This window comes from Meriones unguiculatus, chromosome 4 (genome assembly GCF_030254825.1).
Source record: "Meriones unguiculatus strain TT.TT164.6M chromosome 4, Bangor_MerUng_6.1, whole genome shotgun sequence".
NCBI lineage: Eukaryota > Metazoa > Chordata > Mammalia > Rodentia > Muridae > Meriones > Meriones unguiculatus.
The window spans coordinates 53,883,877-53,897,148 of record NC_083352.1 but is presented as its reverse complement, the minus strand read 5'-3'; the positions used below and the strand labels follow the sequence as shown (position 1 = coordinate 53,897,148).

The 13,272-nt window shown below is 41.4% G+C and overlaps 2 protein-coding genes across 9 annotated transcripts in view; both read right to left on the bottom strand.

Moving 5' to 3' along the window:
* Window positions 1–4,296, bottom strand: part of Nek1 (NIMA related kinase 1) — a 134,354-nt gene extending 130,058 nt beyond the window's left edge. For 5 of the 8 annotated variants that reach the window (XM_060381824.1, XM_060381828.1, XM_060381826.1 and 2 more), the window contains exon 1: window positions 3,736–4,285. The gene's annotated coding sequence lies outside the window, so the exon portion shown is untranslated. Of the gene's footprint in view, window positions 1–3,735 lie in introns of all 8 variants that reach the window. The other 3 variants (XR_009591396.1, XM_060381832.1, XM_060381827.1) reach the window with 3 other exon arrangements.
* A 1,949-nt stretch (window positions 4,297–6,245) lies between these two features.
* On the bottom strand, window positions 6,246–7,463 carry LOC110540131 (GTP-binding nuclear protein Ran-like). The gene has a single exon (XM_021626948.2). The coding sequence runs from the start codon at window positions 7,461–7,463 to the stop codon at window positions 6,891–6,893; it is 573 nt and encodes a 190-aa protein (XP_021482623.1). The 3' UTR covers window positions 6,246–6,890.
* Between the last annotated feature and the right edge of the window lie 5,809 nt (window positions 7,464–13,272).

Below are 13,272 nucleotides of genomic sequence, written 5' to 3'. Positions count from 1 at the left end.
TATCATACATATACATGTATATGTATGTGTGTGTATATATATATATATTCTATTAGTTGTTTCCCTAGAGAAGCATGACTATCATCTTATCATCTTAGGTTAAGCCAGAAAAAAAATAAAAAAAAAAAAAAGTACAGTAGGTAGTGAAATCTTAAAAATGAAAGCATGTGAGAAAGCCATAAATACAGCTCAGGGGCAAGATTTCTGTTCTGCAGACATGCAGGAATTCACTATTTTAATCTGAAACTGATACTTCATTCACCCAATTTGCCCTTTGTTTCCACTCATAGCAAGCATGTTTCCAATGTATGTTCCCTCTGAGGAGGAAATGGGCTTGTAGGAAAATTAAAATCTCTGCCACAGTTCACTAATATTAATAAACCGATGTTTTCTTCTATCAGTACTAATTTTTTAAAGGATCCTTCTAAAAAATTCAATTTTCTTTAATTACAGAATTATTATAGTCCTGAAAGCTAAAGGTTAAAATCCAGCCTGAAGTAAAATATTCATGAAATTTTGTGACAAGAAATCTTTCTCAACTTTAAAAAAGACGTTATAATCAATCACATTTCAATTTCTATACTGATAATCCTCTGTTAGCAACCTTAGAGAAAGAAGAATTAAGATATTATCATAAAACTTCAGCCATCAACAGTGAGGTAGAGGAAAAGTCTTTCTACACATGGTCTACACTGAATCAACTGGCATAGTGTAATGGCTATTTGGAAACCAGCCAAAATTTAATGTTATCTCCAGACCATGAAAGTTTAATGTATCATATTACTACATTATTTAGAGAACAAATCATGCTAAACTCATCTTAGAAGACTCAACTCTTTAAAATAAAATTACATTGAATAATAACCACATACTGAGGTTATTTCATAACCGTTATTGTTTTGTGACTGTTTGGCAAGAAAGAAAATAACAAAATTTGTCAGTTTGGCTCTTCCTCCAAATTTAATTGCCAATTCCTTTCTAGGGACTACACCAACAATGCGGAAACAGTATGTCTAGTATTTCCTTGTACTGCCATCCACACGCTGAACACGGTGGTGCTAATTCAGAAAGCCAAATGCACTGCCCTTGGTAAGAAGGTAGACAGAGAAATCTAATTACCATCAGGTACCTTTCTGAGCAACCAAAAATTCATGGTTAATGGGTTTCAGTACACAAGCTTTCCGTTTCTGCAGTCAATGCGTATCAGAAGGAAAATATGAGCTTCCTACTTCATAGCTCTGAGACTTCACAACTAAGTAATTACACTAGAAAACAATTTCAAATGAAATGAAACAAATGATAGTAAAACAGACTGCCTGCATCAGCTGGCTTTCTTACACAACCCAAAGCACCTGCCTAAGGGAGGCACCACCACAGCGATGGAGCTCTCCCACACCAATATTAACCAAGAAAACGCTCACAGATGCGTTCACAGGACAGTCTGATGGAGGCAATCTTTCAGTTGACAGTCTCTTTTCCAAGATTTGTCTAGATTTGTATCAGTTGGCAATTAGCAAACACACTATTTGTGCAGAAAGAGGAAAACATATGTATATATATGTTTACATTTCTTTATATCTATATACATGCAAACACAGAAGCATATAAGAAATACCTCTGTAAAGACACAAAACAAGTTAGCATTATTGCTTTTAAAGAAGGAAAATGAAGAGTTAAGAACTCTTCAATCCTTTGTATCATCTGAATTTTGAACTATAATTGATTGGTAGCCAGGGGTGGTGTCGCACGTCTGTAATCCTAGCACTGGGAAGGCAGAGGCAGGAGGGTCTCTGTGATTTGAGGCCAGCCTGATCTACAAAGCAAGTCCAGGACAGCCAAGCCTACACACAGAAACCCTGTCTCAAAAAAACAAACAAACAAAAAATTTGATTAGCTAGTCAAAACAATAAAATTAATCAGCCATGTGTACTGACACAAATAGGAAGAACATTGGGTAAATCAATTTCTCCTACTTATATTAAAAAAACTATGCACTGAGACTCTGTGTGTATGTGTTTACTACGGAGACTTGTGGGAGTTCGTTCTTCCACCAGGTAGGTAGGTCGTGGGGACTGAACTAAGGCTATCAGGTGTGGCAAGTGCCTTTCCCTCTGGTCCACCTTGCTAGTCCTACTTAAATTTTTAAACAGGAATGGGCATATAGGTTGGTGGCAGAAGCACTTGTCTAGCATGCACCAGGCCCCTTGGTTTGATCCTTAGCACTGGAAAAAACATACTCAAACAATTCCCCATTTCCAAATTCTTCACTTTAACATTTAAAGTTTTGCTACAATATCAGGTTTCTTTTAAGTATGTCAATTATGCTCCAGAAATTAGATACCTTCCTTTCCACTGTTCTAAAAACTGTTACAAATAAGCAGTATTCGATACAATATTATGAACAACATATGAAAACTGTCAAAGCATACAGGTATTTTCCTGACTGTCTCTTCATCAGTCAGGAAAACCCACACTGACAGGCATTAAGCATTATCTGTTTCAGATACTGGATGGACAAGTTACTCCGAAGGGAATAGAAGATAATAGAAGATGCCAAGAAGTCTCCTGGTACTGTCTGCAGGTAAAACATATATACACTGTTCTTCCAAATCAATAGAGACAACCCGAATTGCAAAAAAGGATCAACGTATCTTCTCAGAAAGGAAAATTCTTCTCTATTTTTCATTACCAAGAAAAAAAGTTAGAAAACGAAATATAGGAATGCTATTACTTTTTCAAGGTATGTGTTTTCTTTATGGTAAATATATTCAGACAATATCCTAGGAGTTTGGAGTAGAAGCTACTAACACGCAAATAAGACTACATATATGTGAAAAGCTATCACGTCCTGATTTAGACAAGACAGTACACTAGACGAGTAAAATCTACCTGGAATACAATGCCAATGCATTATTAAAACGACCTCAAAAGATCTTCTATGGTTAAGTTTCATAGCCCTTATCAGATTCCTGACAGCCTTTTTTTCTGTTTAAACGCCAGTTTTCCCACAAAATAGGTTACTCGGGTTTCACCAGAACAAGAGGCAATTTTAAGTGTAGACCTCTAGATTCTTAAAACTAGTAACAAAGAGTTTACTGCTTTTTCTGTCTGGCTGCCACCCATCACCTCCATTCACTGCATCATAAGAAAAGCCCATCATTAAAGCTCAGATGGATGAGGGCTTTTAAGCCTTCACAAACATTTCAGATGTGATTTATGCAGGTAATAAAATTATTTTTGCTTCTGCGAGATCTTACAGTAGAGAATTAAAAAAAAAATTGGGCGGAGTATATAACTCAGATCACCCACTTAGCAAAAATGATGTCCTTTAATCCAATCCCCAGGACCCTTCCTAAAGTTAAACTAAATTATTAAAGTAGTAAAACTCTTAATACTTTACACACGGAAAATTGTGGGAAGAGAAGCGATATATTAGTTTAGGGTAGTCAGTTAACTGCTGTTCATTTTCTCATTAAAATATACTGGTATGACCAAAGGTATCTAATCCATTTAGATGACTGTTTATCATCTACTATGATTGTGTTATCATTTTATGATATCAAAGAATTGCCTTGAGCCACACACAAGTGCTCTTTTGAGTTAACATTCTACTGAGACGAAGGTGCTTCACGTGCCAACGCTTAAGGTTGAGGTAGCCATGGACTCTACATAAGATCTATACCCGCGGTGAGTTCACCATTCCGCCTCTCACTGTTTTCCCCACGTGCAACTTACCTCAATGACACGGGACTGGAGTCAGAACGACAGTGGCGACCATAAGCACCGGTCTAAATGCGCCAGTGTCTTCTTACAGGACTTAAGGCAGAGGCACCACGGTGCAGTTTGAACATGGCATGCTACAAGAGAAAGCAAGTCTGTCTACCCAAGCCCAGACTGCGACTCCTACACCTGGCACGGGTCTCCGGCTGACGCGTCAAGCCCGCCACCGTCGGGCCAGGCAGGGCTCGCGCGATCCGCCCTGGTTACGCGGACCAAACAAACAGCGGTTTCTGACCCCTTGGAAACCGCGGCGGCACAGCGGGAACCGCCCCCAACTTCACTGGTGGCGGTGGCTCGGCCAGGCGCGGACACGCAGCGGTGGGACTGGGAGGCTACTTGGCGTCCACGCCCTCCCTCCTCGTCACAGTGACCATGGATTCCGGGATGCGGCTAACTGCACCGGCTCCAGGCGAGGACTCCGCACGGTGCCGCCCTGACACCCCGGGGCTAATGCTGAGGAGAGGCGAACGGCCCGCGCGTCACTGTCGCTAGCGTGTGACGTCAGCGCGCAGGAGCCGGCTTGTTGCAGTGCTGCAGAGGAGGAGCCCGGGACGCGGTAGGGGCGGGGCCAAGGGAACGGGGCGGGGCCAGCAGGATGGGGCGGGACTAGAGGGGATGTTAGGGGTCGGGCTTCAGGGAAGGGCGGAGCCAACTGCGGGGGCGGAGCTGGCTGGGAGCGTGGGGGCCACGGGGGCGGCCCTGGAGGAGGAAAGAGGCGAGGGAGAGCGAGAGGGTAGGTGCCAGTAGGAAAAGGCACATTGGGGCGGGGCATCGGGAAAGGGCGGAGCCATCGGAGTGTTAAGGCTGTGGGAGCAATGCTATTGCGAGACAGAGATAAAGAGGAACGAGCGAGAGCACGGTGCTAGCAGGGGCTTTGGTGGGGGCGGTGTTGGGAGGGCAGGGGGCGGAGCTTCAGGGGTTAAACATTCCAAGCACCGGAGGAATTGTGTGAAACAGAAGGAGGGTTGAGTGTAGGCAGAAAGAATGTAAAGAATTAGGCTGTGTGAAGGCGGGAAATTCACTCGGGAATCTGACTCAGACTGAAGAAAGTATTTATTAATAACTTGTCCCACATGGTAACAGATTAGGTACTTTTACTTCATTTGAGCGCTCATTACTTAACTGAGGATGCCATGTGTTTACAAGTAGTCTTCCTTTAAATGCAAAGCCTTTAAGAAAGTTGTTGTGAGTGACTGGAGAACCCATGCTGGTTAGCTCACAACCGCCTGTAACTTAACTCCAGGCGGATCTTGAGGCCTCCGGCCTCTGCAGGCACCGGCACTTGCACTTATCCACACATATTTGAGAGATTAAAAATAAAAAAGAAAGCCTTAAGTTAGTTTGCGCTATCTAAGTAAGCATTTTAATCTTTACTTTTTTAAAATACAAATTTATAATATAGTTTTCTACACCTTATGTCTACTGTATGTATAAATTTTATAGTGAAGGGACTACTGGCGCTGTACAGTAGACTAAAAACTTTTCCGTGCGGGGGGCGGGGGGATTGAAACAGTTGAGAGCGGATCTAGCGTCTTCCTGAGTAGCTCTACTCAGTAACCTAGTACCTCCTAGGTTGCCTTCCTAGGACGACCGGGAACTGCTGGAATGCCTGTCCGTGCAGCAGGAAGACAGTCTTGTCATAGACTACTTTTGCCTATCGTTCGTGTGTTGTGTGTAGACACAGTACAGAGACTACACAGACTTTGCCAGAGATCTGAGATCAGATGATTTGGAAAAGCAAAATCTACCTCCTCTTTCTTCTTCCCCCCCTCCATTCCCAACCCCACACACTCAACACTTTTCTGGGTTCAGGAGCTTGTGGTTATTTCCAACTTGGAAATGGACAGATTTGGGGTTTCTTTGCCAGATGGCGACACTGTGAGTCACCTAAGCTACTACACTAGAAAAGTAAATGTCTTCACTCTCCATGCAGCTACAAATGTCTTATTTTCCTTTTTTTTTTTTCCTTCTGGTCTTTAGCTCCATCCAAGCCCAGTTAGAAAGGAATTTGCTGTCTAAAGTACAGCTGTAGCTCTACCCACATAACCCTGTCCTGCAAAGGGAGGGAGAAACACTGCCAACTGCTGGTCTAAGCAAAGTCTTGTTTACTGCTTGCATGAAAATGGCTCTTCAGATACGTCTGAAGAGAATTCATTAGGCAGTTGCCAGGCTGTTGCTGGAATAGAAACTGCTAGTCTTTCTAAAAGCATACTGTCGGTATGTATACTCTTGGACTCTAGACTTTTGCTTCTGGAACCATAGAGCCAAAAACAAACATATGAAATTAACTATTATTATTATTTATAACTAGATAATGTAGAAACAATGTGTCTACAAAAATGATTAGGTTACAATATATTTAAACAATGGAATACTCAACAGCTATTTCAAAATGTAAGCAGGGTCTATTTTTACTCACATAGCATGTTGATGTATTTTGAAGAAATATAGATTATGTGGTGATTTCCTTTTCTGGCTTATATCTCCCTGTATTATTTAATGTTTTAATTTTACAACACAAATATTTTTTATTCTTAAGTATTTCATTGGATATTACTTTTAGATGAAAGTAGTTTTGTTCCTTGGAACAGTCTAATAATCTTAAGTGTACAATATTAAAGCTTTAACCTCTATCCTCAGTGCTCACTGTGTATACAAAACAATATGAAGTTTCAAAGCATTTACATTTTTTTAAAGATTATTTGAAATACAACTTCATTCTGATTCTAAAGGAAAAGAATGGGAATGACAGTAATAAACAAAGTTTCACCACTGAGTATTGTGATGCGACCTTAGCAGTCTTATCTTTGAAATTCAGGAAGGAAACAACACTGTTCCAAACAGCTGAATATGCAAGTCCAAAAAAAATATATTAAAGTATGTTTTAACTGCCACATTCACTCCGAAGCCCATTCATCTCCTTCAGCATCCCAGTGAAGCACACGATCTGTTAGCTGAATAAGGTGGCACACACCCTGGACCCCTGACATCACAGGACAGTTGCCTATAAAACTAGACTTCTGACGCAGCGCCGCAGCTTCACATTCTCACAGGTCCTCATCCTCATCCGGGAGGGCAGTCATCTGAGCAACCTCTAAATCATGCTCATACTATGCTGCCAGAGCTGGATCCATGGCCACGTCAGGTGGGGCAAGAGCAGGCATGGCAACAAATTCCAAATTAGGATCGCCAATGAGCTTTCTGGCAAGCCAGAGGAAAGGCTTTTCAAAGTTGTAGTTACTTTTGGCAGAAATGTCATAGTACTGGATATTCTTCTTTCGGTGGAACACAGTAGATTTTGCCTTCACTTTCCTGTCCTTAATATCCACCTTGTTGCCACACAATACAATGGGGATGTTTTCACACCCTCGTACCAGATCTCTGTGCCAGTTAGATATGTTCTTGTAAGTAACTCTTGATGTTACATCGAACATTATAATGGCACACTGGGCTTGGATGTAGTAGCCATCGCGCAGGCCCCCAAACTTCTCTTGGCCGGCTGTGTCCCACAAGTTGAACTTGGTTCCTCTGTTGGTATGGAAGACGAGCGGGTGCACCTCCAAGGCCAGGGAGGCTACATACTTCTTGCCCGTCAAGTGGCACTTCACGAACGTTGTCTTCCCAGTGCTGTCGCCCACCAGGACAAGCTTGAACTGGACCTGCTGCTCTCCCTGGGCAGCCATTGCAGCGATCCTTCCAGACCAGTCTCTGCCCCTGTCCGACTGAAGCAGGAAAGATGCATTTACATTTCTAAGCTCACAAAGAATACTCATGCATCCACGTTAGTCCTAATCTTTTAAGGTACATTATGATACGCACATTTTTATGCTATAGGCATAATTTAACAGGAAATCCTGAACATCTCTCTAGAGAACATGAAATTCCTGTCAGTATCAGGACCCCATGACCAGCAGGCTGGGAGGTGCCTTAACAGATAAAGTGCTTGCTGTAAGCATGAGTTCTGGAGTTCAGATCCCTAGAACCGTGTGAAAAGACTAGATAGGCTTGTGGGCTGCCTGTACCCCAGCAGAGACAGGAGATTCATGAGAAGCTGTCTTGGTAAACTAGCCAGATATGGTGAAGTCCATATCACTAAGAGACTCTGCCTTGATAAAACAGAGTAACTGAGGAAGACACTGAATGTCAACTTCATGTTTCCACATGTGCATGTCAATATGTACTCCACCTCCATGTGTGCCCACAGATTCAAACACATGCCACACACAAATACACATGCAAAAAAAAAAACCTTCATGATAATGGATGTACTACTTATATTACATGGATGTCAGTTATAGTAATTGTTTCTCATGGTATTCTTTTAAAAATGTTTTTAATAGAAATAGAATATGTCACTTACCCCTCCCCTTCCTCCCTCAAGCCCCTCCTATGTCTCCTCTCAACTTGATAGCCTCTTTAATTATATTTGTTACTCGTGTGTCTGTACATGCGTTTGTTCAGATATATGTAAATAGAACCTATTGGGTCCAATGTATGTATATGGCTTCAAGGCTGACCACTCTGCAATGAACAACCAATAAAAGGGCTTACCTCTGGGAGTGGGTAATTCTCCCAGCTCTCATTAGTTGCCTGTCATTCATTGTCCAGGGATAAAACACTGCTAAAAATTTCCCCTCCCACTCTAGCATGTCTATGTATATTGTCTTTGTTCTAGTTGTTTCTAGAGATACTTGTTTCATAGCTGACTTCCTGGTATTCTGGCTCTTAGAATCTTTCCCTCCCCTTCTGAGTTATTTTGAATCATGGATGTAGATATATTCATTGGGGTTGGGCTCCCCACAATCCATTTCTGCATTGTGACCATTTGTGGTTTTCTGTGATGGTCTCCATTTGCTGTAAAACGGGGCTTCTTTGATGAGGGTTGTTAGTACACTTTTATTTCTTAGGGATTCCTAAAAGCAGGTTTATGAAGTCAAACGTATGCAGATCTTCCCACTATAATTAAACACTGCCATACTTTGAAAACATATTGTTGGATAACAAATCATCCTTAAGAATTCAGGGCCTCCCAGTTATGCGAGCTGGAGGTCAAGGATGGTTCAGCATGTGGTTCTGCTCCACACAGCGGGACTAAGATCATTCATTAAGCTTCTCAGCAGTAGTCATCCTTCACTTGATGCTCCAAGAAAAAGAGCCTTAGTGTCCTCCAGTCCCTCCACATGAATAGCTTGGATTGCTCACAGCATTGTGAGCTCAGTGATACATTCTCCACAGCAGCTGCCTTCAAATAAGGGAGACAGAAATTGCCTACCCTTTTACAGGCCAGGTCTCAAGTCTTGTGTCATTTTAGCCATGTTTTCGGTTTTTTAAAAAAGGTGTATAGAGAGGCAGCATTTATTAAGGGGGGGGGATCAGGGTCAATCATATTTGGAAATTAGGTTCAACATCTTGGGTTACCTTTATGGTAAAAGTGCCTAGAAGTAGACTCAGTCACTGTGTATTCCTGGGTTTCTCTTGGTTTTGCATACATTTTGCATTTTTGCCTGTGATTGCCTTTCATATGTTTTGCTACTAGAAGTCAGTCAGTTGCCTCAGCAAGGAAAAGTGCTTTCTGTCCATCACGATGACCTGAATTCAATCCTAAGGACCTACATGGTGGAAGAAGAGAACTGACTCCACAGGTTTTCCTCTGCTAGCCACACTTGTGCCATATGATGTACATGTGCCTGTGCTCACACATGATAAATGAAACGTAATAAACCAGTTTTAAGCTATTTATGAAATGAAGAAATTAAAACCTTTTTTTTTTGGTGGGAAAAATAGATATTTCTTTGTCACCGACTGGAGATAAAATCTTCCAAATATTAAATTATCATTTATGTTTGCATTTCTTTCTATATTTCTCTTCAGTGTCTTTATTGGTCTCTGTCCTGGTCCATCTTATGATGATGCTGTGGATGAATACCTGACAGTGGGTAGCTTATAAGGAAACGTTTATTTAGCTAGTACGAACACAGAAACTGAATCACAACATGGAAGAAGAGCACAAATGCAAGTGGGGACATGGAGACAAAACAAGAGAATTTGCCTTGCTTTACAACAACTTATGAAAATAATTCAGCCCTGTGGGAGCATAAAGCCCTGCCTGAGGGTGGAGCCTTCTTGAAACAAACACCCAATAAAAGGCAATACTATGGCCAATATGGATGAGTGGGTAAAATCAATCACCATGCCTTAATGAGTTTGAGCCCCAGAACCTAAGCCAGATATGGCGGCGTGCTTCTGTGATCTCAGCACTCATCCTGTGAGATGGAAGGCGGTGATAGTAAGATAGGCTGGAAGCTTTTTGGCCAGATATCCTGGAGCACAGTGTTGCAGAAACAAAGAAGAGATGCTGCCTCTTAGCCCTGTTACACAATTCAATACAGGGTGTTCTTTTTTTAATTTTTATTATGGGGGGCTGGAGACATGGCTCAGAGGTTAAGAGCAGTGGCTGTTCTACCAAAGGTCCTGAGTTCAATTCCCAGCAACCACATGGTGGCTCATAACCATCTATAATGAGATCCTGTGCCCTCTTCTGGCATGTAGGTGTACATGCAGGCAGAATAATCTATACATAATAAATAAATAAACCTTTAAAAAATTTTTATTATGGAAGTTTTATTCATTTTTATGTTTTCTGAGACAGGGTCTCCCTGTCCACCCTTGGTTGCCCTAGAATTCACTATATTAGCTATATGTAGACCAGGCTGCCCTTAAAGGTGGCAAGCCTCCTTTTTTGCTTTCCAAGTGCTGGGATCATAGGTGTACACTCCCATGCACCATTGCAAGACTGAGCCTTTATCTGCACAAAACGTGAGAAAGGACTCATTTCATGGCTGTTTTGAAAATGTGGTTGAATTATCATGCAAGGCAGGACTTTGTAGAAAAGAATCATATGAAAGTGGAAAGTTATTTGCTACCTCAGATTCCATAAAATAATGAGGCGTGAAAAACTGCTCAAGACAACTTGATTAATTTTAGGGGTAAAAAAGACAAAGGATAAGAAAGGGTCATTTTTTACTACCTCCCTGATATTGCTGCTGTCAGGAGGAAATTCTAAAGTAGGCTCATGGTAAGATAGACACAGGTTTGTTTTGTGTGTGTATGTGTTGTTATTGTAGTTGATATTATTTTTTGGAAATCTAGCATCTTGTCTACACTAGGCAAACAGTCTAGCAGTGAGCTACATGCAGCAACTGGTTTCTTTTCTTCTTCTTTTCCCCCCTTTCTTTCTTTGGTTTTGTTTTTCAAGACAGGCTTTCTCTGTGTAGACCCGGTTGTCCTGGAATATGATTTTTAGACCATGCTGCCCTTGACCTCAATGAGATCTGCCTGCCTCTGTCTCTGGAGTGCTTGGTTTATAGGCATGTGCACCTGGTTTTTATTTCAAGGGAAGCCCACAGCAGCAAGAAAGGAAGAATCTAGATGAAACAGATATCCTCCCCAGTGCTCTTTTTTGCTTCTTTTGCCAGATTAAAAAAACCAAACAAACCAAACCAACAAAAACAAAAAATAATCTGGCATTCTCAACGGAGGGAAACTACTAACACAGAAAAATACTTAGCTTTCTCACACATGTCATAGGCACTACTTACCTTCCTTTTGGCCAAGGAACCAGCAAGACTCTTAATAAACAGGTTATACTACAAATGGTGGAAATAAACTTCTATTGTGAGTTCAAATTTTTCCTTTCCTAGAGGCCTGAAACAATTAGTTGGCTGGTAAGGGGAGGGAAAAGCCAATCTGAATATTAATAGGGCTTGGTTAATTACCCCTTAAGCTCAGTTCTAACAACAGCAAAAGTCAACTTAAAGAGAAACTGACTTTTGCAGATAACTTACTGCTCTGTGTCTCCAAATACTTATTGTACATTAGAATGCATACTAAGGCGTTATGCTGTAAAACACTGTCACAGCAGGCAGGATATTCAGCCCCCCTTCCCCCCAAAGACATCCATGCCTGTCTAATCCCTAGAATCAATAAATTAGATTAAAGGAGGACTCTCCCTGTCATTTGAAGATGAAGGAGTAAGCGAGTATTTTCAAATAACTACACCAATGTTGATTCTTCCCTAGGGCCTCTAGAAGAAAACAACCTAGCCAACCTTGATTTTAACTAGCAAGGCCGGTGTCAGACTTTTATCCTAAAGAACTCTAGTATAATACATCTGCTCAGCAAAAGGATAAACTCCCATTAAGGTTTTAGGAAGACTGGCAGTCAGGTTTGTGATTTTTTAAAAAATAAAAGTTTATAAAAATTCCTTATTGGGAATTCTCTCTGTCCTGAGAAGATCATTCTTAGAGTTTCAGTCACCAAAGATCCCTTCTGCAGGACAAGAAAGGAGGTCATGCCACGAGCATCTGTGTAACAGAACTTATACTATGCTGTGCTGGGGAGGCCTTACCCTCTCCATTCAAGTCTTTCGAAGAAGAGATTCATGTCAGAGGACTTTTCTACAAGTCTCAAGAGAGAAATCACAAAGAAAGTGATTTCTCAGATGTGATCTATACTTCCATGACAATGGTATCCCATAGTACAGTGTTCAAATATATTGTCTAATGTGGTGCTTCTGCGCCTCGCCTATTTAAGGATTACATACAGAGAAGCTTAAGGCCAGTCTGGAAACAGTGAAAATAATTTCCGAGAGAAGCGTGAAGGTTGAGAACGACTAGTGTGGTTGTATGGGTGCCAGAGATCGAGTATTTCACTTTCGTCAGGCTGGAGCCAGAACGAAGTGCTTCTGGTGTGCCAAGCCAAGTCCTGCATCGTTGAGCCACAAATTTTAAAAGAAACGTTCTCGTTTTTTAAAGATTTATTTATTTATTTATTATTTCTACAGCATTCGGCCTGCATGTGTGCCAGAAGAGGGCACCAAATCTCACTTTAGAGTGTTATGAGCCACCATGTGGTTTCTGAGAGTTGAACTCAGGACCATTTATTTGGAAGAACAACCAGCGTTCTTAACCTCTGAGCCACCTCACCAGCCCAAAAAGAAACGTTCTCATAAATTAGTGTACAACATAATTATTACACAAAGCCAAATGTACAAGTAGCATTTTCTTGTCTACTTAAAAGAGTAATTTTCCACGATAGAACTAAAACAGTACAGGATTCTGTCATCTTTACAGAAAACAGATTGGCTATGACAGTTATCTAAAAATAATCTAGATGCTCCTCCCCCTCTGCAAGAAAAAAAATCGGGCTACATGTCTGCAGTGAGAGCCTGTCACACTTAATATTTCATAAGGCAGTAAATAGATGAGGGCATGAGTATTCATTAAGCAATATAGAAATAGACATGAGACACTTTAACGAAGACAGGTCTTAATTCTGCCACCCTGCGGCGTCAGCCATACTGGTCCCACAGGTCCTGTTCAGTTAGAAAGCCTGCACCTACCTGTTCACCAGGCTCTTGGGCAAGCTCTGGCCTAGGCCAGGCTTTTATATACCTCCCTGCCTGAGTCACACTACAGCTCTTTGAGCAAGGGA